The 22,266-nt window shown below is 41.5% G+C and overlaps 1 protein-coding gene across 3 annotated transcripts; it reads right to left on the bottom strand.

Moving 5' to 3' along the window:
• Positions 1–14,803: 14,803 nt before the first annotated feature.
• Positions 14,804–20,535, bottom strand: LOC103723992 (Pentatricopeptide repeat (PPR) superfamily protein). 3 transcript variants are annotated; one of them, XM_008815107.6, is made up of 8 exons: positions 20,098–20,535; positions 19,459–19,577; positions 18,268–18,444; positions 17,820–17,867; positions 16,162–16,256; positions 15,910–15,974; positions 15,608–15,767; positions 14,804–15,223 (listed from the first exon to the last, which is right to left on the bottom strand). In XM_008815107.6, the coding sequence occupies exons 1-5, from the start codon at positions 20,227–20,229 to the stop codon at positions 16,223–16,225; spliced, it is 510 nt and encodes a 169-aa protein (XP_008813329.1). In that variant the 5' UTR covers positions 20,230–20,535; the 3' UTR covers positions 14,804–15,223; positions 15,608–15,767; positions 15,910–15,974; positions 16,162–16,222. The 3 variants fall into 3 exon arrangements, with proteins under 3 accessions (XP_008813329.1, XP_008813326.1, XP_008813327.1); XM_008815104.6 differs by lacking the exon at positions 16,162–16,256; XM_008815105.6 differs by lacking the exons at positions 16,162–16,256; positions 17,820–17,867.
• Positions 20,536–22,266: the final 1,731 nt, after the last annotated feature.

Raw genomic sequence — 22,266 nt, 5'->3', positions numbered from 1 at the left:
AGCTCACACACACGATAACAGATATGAGTATGGCCCAAAGAGTCAGACAGTAAAAAAATGGAAGAGAGATAAAACAAACGTATAGTTCTTCCAGATAAAATCTTCGAAGTGATGAGTGCCACCCAATCTGCCGTACTGTTGACCTCTCTGAATACATGGATAGCCATAAAAACATTGTATTCGCTTAAGAATCTTTTTCCGAACAACACTCCTGGAATCCTAAATCTCCTCAATCATCGTCGCAGAGTCTTCCTTAAAAATAATGTGTTCTGCCCCAGCATCTGTCTCACATAGAAGATACCCTTTCAAGCAGCTCTTATCTCGATACTAACGACAAACTGATCAAAGATCTCCTGCCTCTCGACAAAATCTATTTCTTAAGTACTTAATGATCCAAAGGCAATATGATAAAAATTTAATTTATTAAGGAAAGTGTTGCGGGGGGTTCCCCGAATTTAGTCCCACATCGACCGTTCAGCGGAAAGGTCTGTGCCTTAAATGGGGGGCTCAATAACCCTTTCCTCAGGAGGCGCCTTTTGTGGGACAAAACCGTGAGGGGTGGAATGGGTGGTTCCACCCGGGGCGCCACCAAGTTGGACCCTCGGGAGCGGTCACGATCCCCGATCCCCAAAGCGAACAATACCTTCTGAGGGACACTTTCCTTTCGCTGCGCGGATTGGTGGGGGCTATGCTGGTGACGGGGTGCAAATCCCGCATCGGGTGTAATAACCCCAAAATTTTTTTTTTATATAAAAAGGGATAGAATAGTCCTTTAAAATTGATATAAGGGGTAAAATTGGAAGGAATCAAAAGTTAATGGCATAACTGTAGATCCGTTGAAGTGGCAAGGGCAAAATGGGAATTTTTAAAGTTTGATTTGACTTAAATGGGGGTTTGTCTGGCGGTGGGTTGGCTGAGAAGAGGGAATTGAGACAGAGAGGGAGAGGAGTTCTCAGGCGACAGAGAGGAAGAAAAAGAAGAAGTGGAAAGGAAAGGAAGAAAGGAAGAGGAAGAAGAAGAAGAAAAAGAAAGGGAAAGAAATTCCGGTTGCACTTCCAGCTGAAGAAAAAAACGTAGATCTCCTTCTCCTCTACGCAAAGACCTCGATTTCCAAAAAGAAAAAGGTAAATATCCATCCCTATCTAGTCTTTTGATGACATTAGGCTATACAAAGGGTGGATATAGTCTAGAGGGGTCGGATAAGGGTTGTAGAGGTGGTTAAAAGAGGAAGAATCGGATTTTAACAAATTTTTCCGGCACTACGGAAAAACTGTGTCGAAGTCCCAACTTCGGCGAATTATTTAGGGGGTCAAACGGCCTCCGATGATGATGCATGTTATCTCTTTGGAATCCTCTATGAGTGTAGAATGTTAGGTAAAAATTTCATCAAATTTGGAGTCCTGAAAGTGGATCAAAACTGGGATGAAGTAACCCACTGTCAGTTCGGGTTACTGTTCATCCGGGTGGAAAATAAGGGATTTCATGCCATAATAGGGTATTAAGCCTAGATTAGGCTAAGGGAGACCTTGTACTCGTGCAAGGGAGTCCCTAATACACATAAATGATGAGTTAATTAATAGAAAAAGAAAAAGAGAAAGAAAAGAAAAGATTTAGGGAACGGGGGAGTTGAATCAATTAAAGTTCCCTATATTATAATTGGCACGTAGATTATGACCTTGATACAAGACTAAATGTATGGTAAATGCATGTCACAGTTGGGCAAGAAGCTAGGGAACGAGAGGAAGAAGTTCCCCACTGCCTGCTGTAGAATTCTAGAGGCGTATCGAGGCCGTGCCGGATTGGCAGGTGAGTGGGAGTCATGTACTTTGCACCATGAGCATCCTTAATTCATTTTCATGAATGTCGCCAAGTGTGAATTGATTCCACTTGAGCATATTGATTGATATTGTAGTAGATTCCTCTATAATCTTGATTCTCCATGCTTGATTATTCTGTACATGCATTTGAGGGAACATTGAGAGGAATTACGAGGGGTTGATGAGTAATCAAATTGATTCCGAATTGTGAAATGATTTCTTTTGTAAATTGATTTCATTTCCTCTATTTTAAAGACTTGTGAGTCGTAGCTTGATTATACTCTTTAATGAGTAATTAAATTGGTTCCAAATTGTGAAATAACTTCTTTTGTAAATTGATTTCATTTCCTCCATTTCAAAGATTTGTAGAGCCTTTTTAGTGGTATATTGAGTTGTATTGCACTTCCTTGACCCTCACTCCTAACCCTGATGTTAGTTTATGATTGGGTCATGATCGAGTGAGTGGTAATCTTGATTATACTCCTTTTTAGTAGAGTATTGGGAGGGTGCATTATGGCATTTATGCATGGCTTGGCAGTACCTGCAGGACACCTATAGTCGATGGGGTTGAACATCGGCCTTTGTGCACATAGTAGCCTTCTGGGTGGGCGGAGCCCAGTCCCTTCCTAGGGGGGACACGGCCCTAGGCGTAGGATCGGCCGGTCCTACGACTTATATTCTGCTTGCCGCCGGGCATAGTAAGACCCCGCGAGGTGCAGTATGGCTTTCCGCGGATGTAGAATTCCCGCGAGGTGCCGTTTAGTATGTAGATGTGAGATGGATTTCTGTTCTGGATACTGGCCGGCATTTACATGATTAGTGTGGTGTCTTATCCTACATATGCATGTGACAGTAAGGAGTTGTTGCTGGTTCGCCTGGGGCGTAAAACCCACCTCCCGACAGCTGTCTAGTGATGATTTCAGCATATTGACACCTGATTTGTATGTTCCAGCATTATGATCTGTTGAGCATATTCATGAGTAGCATATATGTTTACTTGATTATTCCATATATGCTTCAGATGAGTTGATGTTGATTGTGGTGATATTGATGATTTACTCCATATTCTCTATGTTGAGATCATGTTCATCTTGTTATTGCTCTTGAGATTTCACCTCGAGCCATGATTATATCTTGTCTCATGTGCATAGTACTCTCTACTCCACTCACTGAGTATTTATATACTCACTCCCCAGTTTGATATTTTTGATTGCAGGGCAGGTATTGTATAGAGAGGAGCAGGATTAATGGTTGCCTGCTAGCTGTGCCGCTCCATAGTATAGTATAGTATAATGTAGATAGAGGTTTATACCCTTTTGGTGTATTATAAACCTTCTGTTGTATATAGTGTATAGTTACAGTCATAGATCCTGTTGTGGATATGGATTTGACCATGGATGGAATGGGAACCAGATTTTTATACATATGAGTTATATGCCTGAGATAATGTATTGATATATATTGTCCAGGTTCATTATGTGACGGATTATGTGATTGCTGCTCTGACAGGTAGTGTGTTGTATGTATTGAGATAATCCTGACAGGTCACTATAGGAAAAGTGATCATTTTGTGCATGCATCATGCCAAATTTTTCAAGATTCATTGATGATTGATAGGTAGTAGGGTTCTACGCGGTGGCTGGTGGCCTTATGCCTACCCGCACCCTAGGACCGTCGCGGCGGCCCGCCGGGAACGGGGCGGGGGTCGTGACAAAGCTTGGTATCAGAGCAAAGGTTAAACAAGAGTCCTGTCAGAGCAATAGGGTGAGTCAGGATTAAGTATAGGATTATACTATGGAGCATAGGATTTTTCTGTATATTCATTTATGAGTCATTTACAATTCAGTAAAATATATTATGGCTCTGTGTAACGACTGCCCTCTCTTTTTGACTCTTTTAGAGACACATAAAGAATACTTTCAAGGAAAATGGAGCCAGATATAGCATTGGATGCGGGTTCTGCACATGTCGAGCCCCAAAGAGAAAAATCTCCTCCTGCAGACAGGCGGAGAGTTGATGATCAAGGAGAGGTAGGAAGTAGAGATGCATTGATGGAATAGTTACTGGCGGAGAATCGGGCTCTGAGGGAGCAGATTGCTCGGGGGAAATCTCCTGCCCCGTCAGTAGTATCCATCCCATCTCCTGTAGTTGTGCCAAGAAGTTTGGCCAGGCGGGCTCTAGATGATGAGGGGATTACTGTACAGGAATTTCTGAGGCTCAGAACCCCCGAGTTTAAGGGGGAAGAAGGTGAAGATCCTCAGAGATTCCTGGAGGAGACTGAAAAGATGATACGGAGACTGCCCTGTTCTGATGCAAGGGCAATAGAACTTGTAGGGCTCACAATGAAAGAAGATGCCTGGGGCTGGTACCAGAGGCACGTGGAGGACAGATTGTACAGTAGGAATCCTCCAACCTGGGAAGAGTTCAGGCAAGCAGTGATGGATGAGTTTTTGTCTCCGGCTGAGAGGCAGAATCGGGCTCTTCAGTTTGAGAGGCTGAAGCAGATGCCCGGAATGAGCGTATCTGAGTACGCTCGTGAGTTCACTAGATTGGGGAAGTATGCTTCTTACATCATCCCCACTGAAACTGCCAGGATAGAAAGATTCAGGCGGGGTCTGATTTCCCCGCTTTATAATGCAGTACTGGCAGTAGAGGTCCCCACCTTGTCTAGGCTAATTGATAAAGCAAAACAGTGGGAGATCAGAAACAAAGAGGAAAGGGCTGAAAGAGAACAGAGAAAAATGAGTAAGGGGAAAGGGCAAAGCAGCCGAGGTAGATCTGAGGGAGCAAGTCTTCCGGAGGGCCCGACAGAGCAGTCTGTACGCTCAGCTCCACCTGCCCCACGTAAGAGGAAGTGGAGGAGAAGAGGTCAGTCACAGGATGCTTCTTTACCATTAGCACCTCGTCCTCCGGTCACTATGGCCAGAACTGAATCTAAGTTCCAATCATGGCCAATGTGTGGCATATGTGGGAAGCAGCACCCTGGCAGATGCAGAATGGGTCAGGGAGTATGCTACAGATGTGGACAGCCGGGTCATTTTGTCAGAGAATGCCCGCAGGGTGCCACCCAGCAGTTTGTGCCTTTAACATCCTACCCTTCTGTGCAGATGGACAGGCCTAGTAGTAGGGGGCCTGTAGGCAGAGGCAGAGGTCAGACACCAACGTCACAGCAGAGTGTTGGACCATCTCAGCTGTTAGCTCCAGCAGGCAGAGGGCAAGGAAGGGTGTTCACGGTAAATCCACAGGAGGCACAGGCATCAAATGCAGCTGTGACAGGTATGCTCCTCATTGATAAGATTAAAGCTAGAGTGTTATTTGATTCTGGAGCTACCCATTCATTTGTGTCCCCTTATTTTGCTAAAAAGTTACCTAAGGATAAGATATTGATGCATATTCCCTTAGTTATTAGCACACCTGTAGGGGATAGTATAGAAGTGAGATATGTGTATCCTACCTATGTGGTAGAGGTAGAAGGTAAGACACTCCCAGTCGATTTGATTGAGTTGGCAGTGTTAGACTTTGATGTCATACTGGGCATGGATTGGTTATCAGACAATCGTGCCACCATTAATTGCCAAGAAAAGAGTGTTATTTTCAGACCTTTAGATAAGGGGAAATTTACATATCAAGGGGACAGGAGTGAGATCCCAATGAATTTGGTGTCTGCAGTAAAAGCAAAGAGGCTGCTGAGAAAGGGGTGTCAAAGCTATCTAGCTTATGTGATGGACACCCAGGTAGAGTCTGTGGATCTGCAGCAGATTCCAGTTGTTAGGGAGTATCCTGATGTATTTCCAGGGGAATTACCAGGATTGCCACTTGATAGAGAAATTGAGTTCAGTATTGAACTTCTTCCTGGTACAAACCCTATATCGATTGCTCCCTATCGTATGGCACCTACAGAGCTGAGGGAGTTGAAGGTGCAGTTGCAGGATCTGCTAGACAAGGGGTTTGTTAGGCCCAGTACATCACCATGGGGTGCCCCAGTTCTGTTTGTGAAGAAGAAGGATGGGTCGCTGAGATTATGTATAGATTATAGACAGCTGAATAAAGTGACCATCAAAAATAGATACCCACTCCCCAGGATAGATGACCTGTTTGATCAATTACAAGGGGCTGAGTACTTCTCGAAGATTGATCTGCAGTCTGGGTATCATCAGTTAAAAATCAGAAAGGAAGATATATTGAAGACTGCATTCAGAACGAGATATGGGCACTATGAGTTTCTAGTGCTTCCATTTGGGCTGACAAATGCCCCAGCAGCATTCATGGATTTGATGAATAGGGTCTTTAAACCCTATCTTGACAGATTTGTGATAGTCTTTATAGATGATATCCTCATATATTCTAAGAGTCAGGCTGATCATGAAGAGCATTTGAGGATAGCACTACAAACCTTGAGAGAACATGAACTGTATGCCAAACTTACTAAATGTGAGTTCTGGCTACAAGAAGTTGGATTCTTGGGACACATAATATGTAAGGAAGGAATCAGGGTGGATCCCAAGAAGATTGAGGCAGTTATGGATTGGCCGAGACCAACAAATGTAACAGAAATCAGGAGTTTTCTGGGTCTGGCTGGGTACTATAGGAAGTTTGTAAAGGACTTTTCAAAAATAGCTACTCCATTAACAAAGCTGACTCGGAAGCAGGTTAAGTTCACTTGGATAGATTCTTGTGAACAGAGCTTCCAGAAGCTGAAAGATTGTCTCACATCAGCTCCAGTTTTGACTCTACCCACAGATACAGGCGGGTTTGTAGTCTACTGTGATGCTTCTAAAGTGGGATTGGGATGTGTGTTGATGCAGAATGGCAAGGTGATTGCATATGCATCCAGACAGCTAAGAAAGCATGAAGTAAACTATCCCACTCATGACTTGGAAATGGCTGCTGTCATATTTGCATTAAAGATATGGAGGCATTATTTATATGGTGAGAAATGTGAAATATATACTGATCATAAAAGCCTCCAGTACATTCAGCAGCAAAGAGATTTGAATCTCAGACAGAGGAGATGGATAGAGTTGTTGAAGGATTATGACTGCCAAATCCTGTATCATCCGGGCAAGGCTAATGTAGTAGCAGATGCATTAAGCCGGAAGTCAATGGGCAGTTTATCTCACATCTCCATCCAGAGGAGAGAGATAGTCAGAGATCTGGCAGATTTATTTGCTCAGGGACTATCTTTTGAGTTATTAGAGGTTCGTCCTTTGATTGCACAGTTTCAGGTGAAACCGAGGTTGATAGATGAAATCAAAGTTTCATAGGATTTAGATCCAATCCTTGTGAAACTGAAAGGAGAAGTGCAATCAGGACAGTCAGAAAGGTTTCAGATTGTAGATGGAATGTTGAGGTGTGGCAGTAGGCTATGTGTGCCAAATGTGGAAGATCTGAGACAGAGGATTATGCATGAAGCACACAACACTCCCTATAGCATTCATCCTGGTTCCACCAAAATGTATCATGATATCAAAGGCATATATTGGTGGAACGGATTAAAAAGGGATGTAGCCAAATATGTGGCTTCTTGTTTGACTTGTCAACAAGTGAAATTTGAACATCAGAAGCCAACAGGGCTTTTGCAAGAGTTACCTTTGCCCGAGTGGAAATGGAAAAGGATAACTATGGATTTTGTGGTCGGGCTGCCCAGAACACAAAAAGGATATGATTCCATCTGGGTGATTGTGGATAGATTGACAAAATCAGCCCATTTTCTACCGGTGAAAACCACATATTCAGTAGCTCAGTATGCCGAAATATATGTGAATAAAATAGTATCTCTGCATGGAGTGCCAGTTTCTATTATATCAGATAGAGGTTCACAGTTTACCTCTAGATTTTGGCAGAAACTCCATGAGGCATTAGGAACTCAGCTTGATTTCAGTACAGCATTTCACCCTCAAACAGATGGGCAATCAGAGAGGACCATTCAGACCCTCGAGAATATGCTCAGAATGTGTGTACTGGATTTCAGAGATAGCTGGGACAGATACTTACCTTTAGTGGAGTTTGCATATAATAACAGTTATCACTCCACTATTGGTATGGCACCTTATGAGGCACTTTATGGGAGGAAATGTAGATCTCCCTTGTGCTGGTCTGAGATTGGAGAGAAGCACCTAGAAGGACCAGATTTGATCAGAGAGACATCAGAAAAAGTGCCAATGATACAGAAAAGGTTGAGGACAGTGTTCAGTAGGCAGAAGAGCTACTCAGATGTCAGAAGGAGAGATGTGTAGTTTGGCACGGGGGATCACGTGTTCCTAAAGATCTCTCCTATGAAAGGGGTAATGAGGTTTGGAAAGAGGGGCAAGCTTAGTCCCAGATACATTGGCCCCTTTGAAATATTAGATAAAGTTGGCAATGTATCTTACAGATTAGCACTGCCTCCAAACCTCAGCCATGTGCATCCAGTATTCCACATATCTATGCTCCGGAAGTATATGCCGGATCCATCTCATGTGCTATCAGTGCAGGAAGTTACAGTAGAAGAAGATCTTTCTTATGAAGAACTTCCTGTCGCTATTCTTGATACTCAGATCAGGAAGCTGAGAAATAAGGAAATATGTATGGTAAAGATCCAATGGCACCGACACAATGTTGAAGAATGCACTTGGGAGTCGGAGCAAAGTATGAAGAGCAAATACCCTCACCTCTTTGAGTAATCAGGTAATTTACTCTTTTAAATTCGAGGACGAATTTTATATAAGGAGGGGAGGATGTAATAACCCCAAAATTTTTTTTTTATATAAAAAGGGATAGAATAGTCCTTTAAAATTGATATAAGGGGTAAAATTGGAAGGAATCAAAAGTTAATGGCATAACTGTAGATCCGTTGAAGTGGCAAGGGCAAAATGGGAATTTTCAAAGTTTGATTTGACTTAAATGGGGGTTTGTCTGGCGGTGGGTTGGCTGAGAAGAGGGAATTGAGACAGAGAGGGAGAGGAGTTCTCAGGCGACAGAGAGGAAGAAAAAGAAGAAGTGGAAAGGAAAGGAAGAAAGGAAGAGGAAGAAGAAGAAGAAAAAGAAAGGGAAAGAAATCCCGGTTGCACTTCCAGCTGAAGAAAAAAACGTAGATCTCCTTCCCCTCTACGCAAAGACCTCGATTTCCAAAAAGAAAAAGGTAAATATCCATCCCTATCTAGTCTTTTGATGACATTAGGCTATACAAAGGGTGGATATAGTCTAGAGGGGTCGGATAAGGGTTGTAGAGGTGGTTAAAAGAGGAAGAATCGGATTTTAACAAATTTTTCCGGCACTACGGAAAAACTGTGTCGAAGTCCCAACTTCGGCGAATTATTTAGGGGGTCAAACGGCCTCCGATGATGATGCATGTTATCTCTTTGGAATCCTCTATGAGTGTAGAATGTTAGGTAAAAATTTCATCAAATTTGGAGTCCTGAAAGTGGATCAAAACTGGGATGAAGTAACCCACTGTCAGTTCGGGTTACTGTTCATCCGGGTGGAAAATAAGGGATTTCATGCCATAATAGGGTATTAAGCCTAGATTAGGCTAAGGGAGACCTTGTACTCGTGCAAGGGAGTCCCTAATACACATAAATGATGAGTTAATTAATAGAAAAAGAAAAAGAGAAAGAAAAGAAAAGATTTAGGGAACGGGGGAGTTGAATCAATTAAAGTTCCCTATATTATAATTGGCACGTAGATTATGACCTTGATACAAGACTAAATGTATGGTAAATGCATGTCACAGTTGGGCAAGAAGCTAGGGAACGAGAGGAAGAAGTTCCCCACTGCCTGCTGTAGAATTCTAGAGGCGTATCGAGGTCGTGCCGGATTGGCAGGTGAGTGGGAGTCATGTACTTTGCACCATGAGCATCCTTAATTCATTTTCATGAATGTCGCCAAGTGTGAATTGATTCCACTTGAGCATATTGATTGATATTGTAGTAGATTCCTCTATAATCTTGATTCTCCATGCTTGATTATTCTGTACATGCATTTGAGGGAACATTGAGAGGAATTACGAGGGGTTGATGAGTAATCAAATTGATTCCGAATTGTGAAATGATTTCTTTTGTAAATTGATTTCATTTCCTCTATTTTAAAGACTTGTGAGTCGTAGCTTGATTATACTCTTTAATGAGTAATTAAATTGGTTCCAAATTGTGAAATAACTTCTTTTGTAAATTGATTTCATTTCCTCCATTTCAAAGATTTGTAGAGCCTTTTTAGTGGTATATTGAGTTGTATTGCACTTCCTTGACCCTCACTCCTAACCCTGATGTTAGTTTATGATTGGGTCATGATCGAGTGAGTGGTAATCTTGATTATACTCCTTTTTAGTAGAGTATTGGGAGGGTGCATTATGGCATTTATGCATGGCTTGGCAGTACCTGCAGGACACCTATAGTCGATGGGGTTGAACATCGGCCTTTGTGCACATAGTAGCCTTCTGGGTGGGCGGAGCCCAGTCCCTTCCTAGGGGGGGACACGGCCCTAGGCGTAGGATCGGCCGGTCCTACGACTTATATTCTGCTTGCCGCCGGGCATAGTAAGACCCCGCGAGGTGCAGTATGGCTTTCCGCGGATGTAGAATTCCCGCGAGGTGCCGTTTAGTATGTAGATGTGAGATGGATTTCTGTTCTGGATACTGGCCGGCATTTACATGATTAGTGTGGTGTCTTATCCTACATATGCATGTGACAGTAAGGAGTTGTTGCTGGTTCGCCTGGGGCGTAAAATCCACCTCCCGACAGCTGTCTAGTGATGATTTCAGCATATTGACACCTGATTTGTATGTTCCAGCATTATGATCTGTTGAGCATATTCATGAGTAGCATATATGTTTACTTGATTATTCCATATATGCTTCAGATGAGTTGATGTTGATTGTGGTGATATTGATGATTTACTCCATATTCTCTATGTTGAGATCATGTTCATCTTGTTATTGCTCTTGAGATTTCACCTCGAGCCATGATTATATCTTGTCTCATGTGCATAGTACTCTCTACTCCACTCACTGAGTATTTATATACTCACTCCCCAGTTTGATATTTTTGATTGCAGGGCAGGTATTGTATAGAGAGGAGCAGGATTAGTGGTTGCCTGCTAGCTGTGCCGCTCCATAGTATAGTATAGTATAATGTAGATAGAGGTTTATACCCTTTTGGTGTATTATAAACCTTCTGTTGTATATAGTGTATAGTTACAGTCATAGATCCTGTTGTGGATATGGGTTTGACCATGGATGGAATGGGAACCAGATTTTTATACATATGAGTTATATGCCTGAGATAATGTATTGATATATATTGTCCAGGTTCATTATGTGACGGATTATGTGATTGCTGCTCTGACAGGTAGTGTGTTGTATGTATTGAGATAATCCTGACAGGTCACTATAGGAAAAGTGATCATTTTGTGCATGCATCATGCCAAATTTTTCAAGATTCATTGATGATTGATAGGTAGTAGAGTTCTACGCGGTGGCTGGTGGCCTTATGCCTACCCGCACCCTAGGACCGTCGCGGCGGCCCGCCGGGAACGGGGCGGGGGTCGTGACATCGGGCCTCTCATCCCAGCAGGGGTAGAAGTAGCGGCCGACTTGGACTTCTTCCGGGGCTGAGGAATAGCCCCGCCGGCCTCGGCTTCTCGCCTCTTCAACCGAGAAAAGAGTGATGTGTTGCTGGTCGGCATGTGAGGAATGTCTGAAACAAAGAAATCCTTCTAAGTATTAGACCAACATCAAAAGAACGAGAGAAAGGAACGAATAAGGCAAAGACAAAACAATGTGACTGCTCTTACCCTTGGGACGTGCCGAACTCAGGCCAACGCTTGCCAAGGCATCCTCTTTTAAGAGGTCGGTCAGGTTGAAACCCTTCCCGAGGCCCCGCAGAGCGTCAAGGACCCTCTGATCGCTCGCCGAGGGCTCGGAGAGCCTGTTAAGGGCCTTCAGCCGGGGGTGCCCCCACCTCGGGTCGAATCCCCATGGCACCTCGGACGCAAGAAAGAAAAATTTTTCCTTCCACTCATGGATAGAGGAAGGGGCACCTTGGAAAAGTGACATACCACCCCGAAAGGCGAAGTATAGCCACTCTCCATCCGCCGGGTTCGTCTTTAATAAGAAACACCGGCGGAAAACGCTCACCGAAGTCAGAATCCTGTGCGCAAGGCAAAGGACAAAAATCCGACTATGGTCCTCCATGAATTCGGAGTGAGCTGTGCTGGGACGAGCTGGTACTCCACCAGCAAGCTGTTCACAAATTCATGAAGGGGGAACCGCAAGCCGGCCCAGAGCGTCTCGAGATGAATCCCGATCCGACCTGGGGGTGGCCGCGTCACCCTGTCCTCCCGCCCCGCGGTTTCGAGACGAAACCCGGGCCGGAAAAAAGAACCGGGTACGAATCGACTCCAGCTCCTCCGCCGACAAATTAGATCCAGCCTCACCCGGACCAAGACCCATTTTAGAAGAAAGAAAAATGACCAAAAGACGAAGGAGACGAAAAAAAAAGAGGAAAAAGAGGAACCCCCCAAGGAGAAAACCTACGGAGGAGTCGCCGGAAATCGCTCCGAGCACCGCCGGAGAGATTCTGTTGCGACTGAAAAAGAGGACGAGGATAGAAACGGCGAAAAAGAGAAGGCAACTAAGCAAGACTTCTCCTAGGGCCAGACTGAGGGGTTTATATAGACCTTCCTAACGGCCCAGATCGGCAGGGCTGATTTCCACCCCCCGCCCAGATCACGCCACGTGTCGGCCTCGGAAGCCAAAGCATCGCATTCATTCTGGGATGGTGTCTCGAGTACAGAACCGAGGCACCGTCCCATCGGATCTCGCGGCCTCATCATGGACCTGCTACACCGGATCGCCTCGAAAGGCGAGCAAGTGCCGCCCCCGCTCCCCTCATTAAAGGAGCCCCGGGACGCGCGGAGCGCCGACATAATTGTAGCCTCCCAAGTCCCCATTCGGCCGATGTGAGACTAAGTGCGTCCGACTTCAAGCAACTGGCCTAATCCTTAGCCTCGGACGACCGACTTGGCTTTAGGCTCCAAACGGCTAATCTAACATCCGACCTCAAGGCGTTTGGTTCAATAAATATCCTCCGTCCAGATCACACCACGTGTCCGCCTCGAGGATCGAGACAGCGTGTTTATTCAGGAAGGACGCCTCGAATACGGAATCAGGGCGCCGCCCCACCAAGTCCTAGGACCCCATCATGAGCCCACCATACGAGACAACAACGAAGGGTCAAGGGGCGCAACCCCCCGCCTCCCTTCCGTTATAAACGCTTCGGGATGCATGAGGGCGCCAGCATAGTCCAACTCTCCTCGATCCCTGCCACTATAATAAAGACTACTACTTCCCACGTCCGAGCTCGCGAGCAGCTCGAACTCGGAAGTCGGGGGGTAGTGTTGGGAGAATGCAAGTCCCCCCGAGTACATGAGAACCTCGCCGGTACGGAGCCGGATGACGGCCGACCCCGGGCGGCCGAACTTGATGTCCGACTTCAGAACACCCGACCCGGAGAGCGCCCGACCTCGGAAGTCCGACCTCGCCGCCCACCTACCGCGGTTGCACCCTTCTGAAGTCCGATCAGGGGCCACACCCTGCCACCGCCTCCAGCATTTAATGCGCACGATCTCTGCAAACCCCCTACTCACTCAACAATTAATGCATATCTCCGACTCACTCAACAATTAATGCATATCTCCGGCTCACTCAACAATTAGTGCGCGTGGCTCCATTTATCTACGGATCGTTAGCCCTCACGACAAATCAGCTCGGCAGCATTCAGTCAGCCGTGACAACTCTCTGATCCTGCCCTCACCGCCGACATCAAGGCATTAATTCACCTGGTCGCGCACCAACTCAAACAACGTGCTGAGTCGTACGACAACCTCGCCCCATCACATCACAGATAATCCGCCCCCACTATAAAAAGGAACCCCTCCTTCTCAGGAGGGGGTTGGACTCAGGAAAAGGCCCAACATAATATATCTTTCTCCTCTCCCTTTCTCCAAAATTAAGCCCCCTTCTGACTTAAGCATCGAAGGGCCGGCGCCGGAAACCCCGGCCACCGGTTTTCTTTTGCAGGCCCCCCACGGAGGACGCCGCTCGCCGACGGATCGCCACTCGCCAGTGTTCGCCGGAGCTCCTCCTCTTCAGCCGACGGCCGCCCCCGGGTCCAATTTCCAGCAACAGAAAGGTTGAAATATTTCTTATCGAAAAAACAAAAAGATAAATTAAAATTATAGGGTTACATAAATCACAAGCACAGCTACACTAAAAGCCAAACGCCGGCTTATAAGATGAACACGAAGAAGGTAAGTTTTTGAGAATTTTTTCTATGTGCCACTAGGTCTCCCAATCGCTCCAATGCATACTTTTCTAATCTTTTCAAAGGGAGACTAGTGTCGATCAGATGATTATCAACCAACTCAGCCAAGAGCTCTAGAATTTAATTTCCTGAATACTTTGATAAACTTGATAAATTGCTTTCACAGTGCAAATTCCAGCAGCATCCACGTCGTGATGGTCCTAAAAAACATGATCATTCTGCATTTTACCATGAATGCTTGAAGGCGGCCTCGAGATTTTTTTCATATATTGACTTCACCAGACCAGAGTTGAGCACTTCGCTGGGATTGGGAAAGGAAAGAGAGTCTCCTCCATTGTTCACATTTGGGTCCTTGTCTGAAACTAAAGCATTCATATGTTCCTTTGGGGCCGGGGGGATCCAAACTCGCTGCATTGCCAAACCATTGTCGGAGCTCTACCTGCACTGCCCAGTCCCCTACTTTTCCTCACTTGAAACCTGATCCAACCAAGCCAGGTTTTGCCAACTTAGACCTACCAATAATCCAATCCAACCAATATCTTACTGTATTGTCAGGGCCTTCTCAAGGAAAGAACAAGAATTAGTGGTGCTTTGCTGACATTTAGGTGAGGAGTAAGACCTGAAATATCTTGTAAGGATGCTGTTTAGACTTTAGAAGGTCTGAAAAATAAAATAAGAGAGATGAAATGGGAAAAAAATCCATGCCGGATCATTGATTAATCCTTGCTTGTTTTGGTTACAGTTAGCGTCTGTAATGTAGGACCAAACATATTGCAATGGCCTTTCAACAAACAAAAATAAACAAAGAAGGTAACATTGTTACCATGCACTTGGGTTGCACACTTTGATGACGGTAGTCTTCCATGGAATAACTGTATATCAAACTCCTTATTGGAGTAACATTATGATATAGGCACATAAATGGATCCTCAGCAGACCGACAGTAACAAAATCAGAAAACAAGAATAGATCTTTCTGGCTTCCACAGTTAAGCTCACAATATTGATAAAGTAATTAAATAAAATCTGGATGTGTTAAAAACTCTGTCATATATAACATCGGACTTTGATTTGATTCCAGCAGATGTCATTTCTTGATATTTCCCACCTGAGAAAAGAACAAAACTGGTCAATAATCAAAACAGAAGAGGTTGGAGTCATTGTAAGCACCCTATAAACTTTGACATAATTTCACCAGTAACAATAACTTCAAAGTGTCTCAATAATGATGTAAACTAACAAAATATCCAACACGTTCCTAGCTATCATCAGCCCACACTTCTGCTTAACTTATAGCTTGATTTCATCTAAACTCAGGTTTCCACTATCCTAGACTATTGGTATTGTTAGATGTGAAAATAGATCGATCACCTGAAGCACGGCAGAAATCTCCTTTTTTCTATATCCAGCCTAGAACCTAAACCCTGACCCAAATATTATAAATACATGGTCACTTTAAGAGAAACGATTAAAATTGCACTTGATTCTATACCTGCAAATCAGCAGCAGAGGAAAGCTATTAGCAGGTAACAGAAAGCAGGTAGCAGTCTCCTATGCAACTCTTAAAGTTGTCCAGAGAAACACGCAACAGAATAGCATTCGAAAGATTTAGCAGATCTCTTCTGCAAATATTATATCAAAAATTGATTGCACTGCATAAGATAAAATCAAGAATCAGTAATGTGAAGCACAACAATGATAGGCAACCTTTATATGAATGCTCTTAAAATGCTTTCGATACATTTTAGAATCAATTCTTGCATGGTGCAACAGAAACCGTAATTCGTTTCATACCTTCATCATTCGGGATGTTAGGTTGATCCACCAAGAGTTGACGGAGTGCAACAATATCACTAGCACTGCATAACAATAAAATTCACGTTCATAAGTCTAGAAGCAGGCATCTTGGTTGTCAAGCCTACTGCTTTACAAAACAGCGAACATTAAATTTAACAAACGCAAGATTGCATGATATAAGTTTGATCTATTTTAAGTTTTCGACCATATGCAGATAAGCAATGAAGACGCAAAATTAGTGCCCCACACCTGGTCACTTATCTCACGGGAGCTTTAGTATTTCACATCAATAATTTCAGATAGCATAGAGTCAAGTTGTATCTTCAAATTCTGTTTTTGCATCACTAAAAAATCAAAAGTATCAATTTTGCGCTTCTAGCAAAAGGTTGAGGATATATTCTTCATAACATGCTGAAATATGTCCATAAACCCACTAAATTTTCTGGCAATGTCTGACAAGGCATTCTAATACTACACAACAGGCACAACTTAAAATGAGAATTTACTCCAACTAAAACAAATAACCAGAAAAGGTGATGCTATAGTTATGGCATATACTATTTCCAGAGAAAGAAATAAGTGCTTTAATAAACAACATAAATTCTAAACGAGCAAAAACATTACCAGGACATCAACAACCATCATACCTATTGATTCTACTTTAGCTGCAGTGACAGATATACTAAGAAACAATTGCATGATTTGATGTTTGAGAAAACACGTACCTACACATGCATTTCATGACAGAACTGAAGAGTTGGTATATCTTTAGTAGGCAGGCAATGTCTTTGTGAGGTTCTCTCTTCTGTCTTCAGAAGGCAGTCAACGTATTTTTGAGACTCTCTCTTCTATTTTCCCTTTTTCTTATTTATTACTACTGTACTAGCTATCTTGCACATTCTGCCCATTACCCTATTTCCATTGTAACTTAGGGTTTCTTATATTTAATTATTTATATTATGATTCTCACAAAGCATAACACGTAACGAATTAACAAAAAATCTAACTGGCATTCCATATAACAAATTCATCCAAACATGGATACACTCGATTAACATCTTGGCAAAATGTGGAGTTGTCATGCATAAATGTATCATGATGTGTCAGAAAAGTCGAACTGAAACCCACTGACGCAGAAGCCTTAGAACTGAAACCCACTGGAGCATAACACGTAATGAATTACTTGTTACAGATCTTCATGAAGCATTGAACTTCAGATTAGAGCAGGCAAATTCCAGTTGACATCTTTAGATACATCCAAACATGGATTCATGAACCAAGAATATCAGTATAAAGTCAGCATCAAGCAACCAAGAGTTTAGCAAAGTAGGAGGTCAATAACATAACCTAACCAGATGCCAGTATGCAAACACCAGCTTTTTAATTAAGATGAATAATTAAAAGAAAAAAAACAATTTTAATAATTAAAGAAAAAAAAACAATTTTAACAGATTAAAAAGAGTTATTACATAATATCATCCATGAGACCTGCACAGGAACACAAATGATGCATCTCAAGTCCTCTAGTAAGGACACTTCATGGGCCTAACAGATTATGTATTCCGCTACCAACACATTTGCTTAGCAAGTGGGCTCTTTCAATAATCAACAGTGTTTAGTTTCGTACTGAAATCATATCCAGCTTACCAGATATGTTCCAAAAATTATGTCTTGGCATTAAAAGTACAATAAAAAAAATGCATGCATGCATATTTTAATGTTTAAGTGGTGCATTTGACACACAATGGAAATCCTGCGAGAGATTACAAAAACTATATTGAGTTTTTTTAGCTATAAATAGATGTATAAAATGTGCATCATGACCTAAGTGAAAAACTATGTTAGAAAAATCTAAGTTATTTATTTTGTTTATAAAATTTAATTTCAAAAACAACTGTTCAATTTACCTGCACTTGCATGTCAATGAGGAAACAACAGATGATTTAAGAAGGTACCTGAAAAAGGCAAACTTAGAACACAAGTGATGGCAAGTTAAGTTGATATGAGAGAAAAGAGAGAGAGATTAGTAAAATTGTTAAACAATTTAAGGTCACGGGCAAATAAAAATGCATGCACTAAATTAAACTTATATAACCTGTCAGCTATGCAATATGTCATAAGGTATCTTGATCCGGAAGGGTGACTTCAAAATGCCTAATAACCTATCAGCTATGAAATATGTACATAAGATATCTTGATCCCAAAGGGTGGCTTGAAAATGCCTGATATTCAATAACTTAGGTAGCTGTACTTAGGAAAAACAAACATAGTGCTGATCCTATTAATACCAGTATGAAGCCTAAAGAATATCCAAGAAAATGTCCGATAAACCATAAAAGGAAAAATTATTCTTACTCAGATTGGTACATCTCGTGAATTGACTTAAGCCCATCCAGGCAATCTGCAAGACTTGGCCATATTCCAACTCGCAGTCGCATTTGTCGAGTAGTTGGTCCTGATCCTCCTTTCAACAGTTGGCTACCATCACGTGCAATCTTATCAAGAGACATGATAACACTATGAAACTCTTTCCTGAAGATGTGATCCAGAAAAGGTTAGATTCACTAGAAAGATCAACTATTACGGTTATACAATGTAATTATAACCAGCCTCCTCATGCTCTTCACGTGCAATCTTATCAAGAGACATGATAACACTATGAAACTCTTTCCTGAAGATGTGATCCAGAAAGGTTAGATTCACTAGAAAGATCAACCATTACAGTTATACAATGTAATTATAACCAGCATCCTCATGCTCTGCCTCAACTATGTTGTTCTACTTCATGAAACCTTTTACTTAATTGTTCCCATAAAGTACTACTTCCGATGTTACTGCATTTGTTTCTTAATCATTTTCACAATTTCTATTAGTCAAGTTTAGCCTTCACCTCCTATTTCCAAACCCTTTAGCAAAGATTTCAAGCCCAAAGCAGTTTACCCGTTTATTGCCATATTATAATACTCAAGTTGCCTATGAGATGAAAGGCAAACTTGAAGTTCAAATCCCAATAATTGTAAAAAAGCATCAGCATTTATCACCATAACATATTAGTTGTTGATTTGTAAGACCATAAACATGAAATCAACTATTATATCATGGTGTTAACTATACCATGGAATAGCATGATGTGCTGGGTTCAAGATTGATCCATAAAAAGCTGTTTATGTAAGATGCTAGACTGATATTATAGCAACTACAACATTAGATATCTATGCTCCAGTTATGACGATTCGTAAACATTTAAAAAGACCATAAAGGTTTTCAAACATTGGGATTTCAATTTGAGCATATGGTGATATATTTCTTAATCTACATTACTTCTGAGTGCAATCTCAAAGGAAGCAGAAAAATTCAAAAATATAAAAGAAAAAATAGGATGTTTTCTAACTCACGAAGGCATATGAGGATACAATAACTGCAGCGAGGGCAAGAATTTAAATTTGTATTAACTATTACCAAGGATCAGATATTCTACAGGAAGAAAGAGAAAGATAAGCCATAAGCTAGTTTAAATCAGAAGTGCAATAACAAAAAGCAGCTCACATTGTCACTCTCATGGAGCAAAAGATCATTTCCAAGGCTTCCATCTGTTTCCCCAAGACTGCCTGTCTAATGCCAGGGACACACCTTATCGCGCCATAATTTTTAGCCTCTCTAAGCACCTAATTATGGGGAAGAAGAAAATAAAAATATAATAACATCTTAGCCACCATCCATCAATGATAAAAGAAGATTTTCTATGAACAATTGAAGAACTCAGGAATAGCAGATATATATGGAGGGGGGGAAATCAAAATCATTACTGATCTCGCAGAGTACTAAAAATTGATTCAAAACCAGTCCATTCAAAGAAACAAACTGATTCAATTATAGAATGCAATTTAACAGGAAAAGACGATCTTCACAGCTACCTCAGGAAAAACTCAAAATGTCATCAATTCTGTCTCAAAATTCCGACTTTGTAATAAATTACAGACTCGGGTTCAACAGTAAAGGTATCCCATATGATCATTTCGGAAAATTTGCTTCCTTTCTTGATCACTCGAAACAAAAAGCGAAAAGAAACTACAGTCTAGAGAAAATTCACAGAGACTGAAAGCAAAGAAAGGGAAGAAGATGAAGAAGAACAGAAATGCAAAAGAGAGAGGAAGAAAAAAAAGAAATTCGAGGAAGATATTTGACCTCCAGCCTCTCGATGATGGAGGAGGCGTTGCCAAATTGGGAGAGCAAACGGGATTGGAACTCGTCCCACCGCCCCATTTCGTCTTTCGCCCTCTTGTACTTCTGCTGAAACTTCCTCACCATCGTTTCCATTGCCCCAATCCAGAAGAGAAACTGAGGAATTCCGAGACGCCTTAATGGAAGGAAGGTGCAGATCTGGAGGATCTAAAGTTTGGGGTTTAGGGTTTTAGGGCGCAGGGGACTCCCGCAAGCCCACCACTTCATAACGGAGAGAAACCCATTTCTTTCCGCAGCCTTCGGCCTCGGGAAAGGTTTACGATTTACGAATCAATCAAATAGGAGCGTTGGATTAGTCCCTGAGGAGATCCGGCCAGGAAAAAAAAAAAAGACTAGCTCCCAGTGTTGCTCGAACGGCGGGGAGGGGTTCGCTTGGGCGATAAAAATATTCTTTTTTTAGTTACTCTTATCTCGTTCCTCCCATCTTCCAACCCCAATCTCAAAGCTCACGGAGGTCCAGCGCCAATTGAATTTAAACCTCTCGTCTCTTATTATAAATAAATTAGGTTTTAGATAGATTGCGCAAATGATATTAGTAATAGTTTCAAATAGAAGATCCATGAGAATGCTAAGTGGAAGTTGATTAAATCTTATTCAAGAAGTTAAAAAAAAAAAAAGGAAGTTGACTAAATTTTCGATAATGATGATTTTCAAAATTTGGACTGGACTGTTTGTCTTAGGTTTTTTTTTTTTTTTTTGGTGTAATTGTCTTAGGTTTGGTGGTAATCAAAGTGCGCTTATTTCTTTTGCTAAAAGTAATCATTCAGGATTCGTTTGGTTCGTGAAAATCTCATATTTGGTTGGAGCTTCTAAAGAAAAAAAGATGGAAAAGTAGGATTCCTATAGAAATAAAATTTTCATGTTTCATGAGGAAAAAAAATATGAGGGACATGGAAAACTCACTTTCTCACTGGTTGGAAATTGGAATTCTTTTTTTTTTTCAAAACTACCCTTAAACCATCAAAATCTATGCATAAAATTTTTTCCTATATTAAGGATATAATAGATATTTTATATAATTTTTTCAGGCTCAACCAAATATAAGCCACTCTGTAGTGTACCATTTTTTGATGGTCAATCAAATATGTCAAAATTATTTTTCTAAGCATCATATTTCCAAAAATCAATTTTTCACAAAAAAATATTTCAGTGAATCCTCGGGATCCTTCCTATTTTCCAAGCCAAACCACAAAAAGGGAGAAGGAAAAAAAAAAAAGTTCCCTTTAATCACAATGCACAGTCCGCTCAAGTATTTACAGACAGACATCAGCTTGGATTAAAAGAACGGTATCAATCACCATTCCGAACACAGAGCACCTGAAAATGTGCCATGAACGACTGATTTATATAATCAAGTGCTTATCGAGCACTTCCCATGATTTAACAATATTGGACCTTTACAAAAGTTGACACCAGCAGCATCACTGCTTCAGAGCAACACAATCACTATAGCAATCATAACAGCCAACATACTTGGTCAATGTAGTATCTTACTGCAGCACATGCGGTACTAGCCAAGGACAGATGACAAGCATACACGAGAAAATTAAAAAATTACATAAAAATAAAATTCTTGCTACTAATAAAATTTGTCTATCTCGTAACTTCAAAAAAAATATGACTTTAAAGTGTGTATTGATAAAAAAACATATTCCGAAAACTGTATATCGATTTATCTAAAAATATGTATTGAATCGTTGCTAAGTGTGTCTAAAGAAGCTTGTTGTATGTAGCGAAGGAATATGCATCACCAGCCATATAGTATGTATTAATAAATATAATATTATGATAACTATATATTAATTTACTTGAAAGTATATATTGAATTGCTAAATAACTAATTTGCTAAGTATGTATTATTTGACCAGGTACTGTATACTGATAAATACCATGTTTTAGAAATTATGTATCGAACTGCCTAAATATATGTATTGACTTAGCAAATAACTAATTTACTTAATATGTATTACTTGAACATATAGTATGTACTGCAATTTTAAAAAAAAAATTAATTATAGAACTGACAACCCCATTAATAAAAAAAATCTATGACTTTTAGATTTCTCTGTTATGATGTACACTAAAAAAAACGTGGCAAAAGAGAAAATCCAC

Source organism: Phoenix dactylifera, chromosome 16, assembly GCF_051530095.1.
Source record: "Phoenix dactylifera cultivar Ajwa chromosome 16, Ajwa_hap1_PhDact_Kaust_v1.1, whole genome shotgun sequence".
In the NCBI taxonomy this organism is placed as follows: domain Eukaryota; kingdom Viridiplantae; phylum Streptophyta; class Magnoliopsida; order Arecales; family Arecaceae; genus Phoenix; species Phoenix dactylifera.
Note: the sequence above shows the minus strand (reverse complement) of the source record. Positions and strands in the feature narration are given on the sequence as shown.

What these genes read in the sequence shown, in the direction of transcription:
- LOC103723992 (XM_008815104.6), bottom strand. Translation starts at nt 20,229, where the DNA reads ATGGAAACGATGGTGAGGAAGTTTCAGCAGAAGTACAAGAGGGCGAAA. An exon ending in CCATCATCGAGAGGCTGGAG is followed by an intron (nt 19,578 to 20,097) that starts GTCAAATATCTT and finishes CCCCATAATTAG; the next exon opens with GTGCTTAGAGAGGCTAAAAA. An exon ending in TCATTGACATGCAAGTGCAG is followed by an intron (nt 15,975 to 17,819) that starts GTAAATTGAACA and finishes ATTGTTATGCAG; the next exon opens with TGCTAGTGATATTGTTGCAC.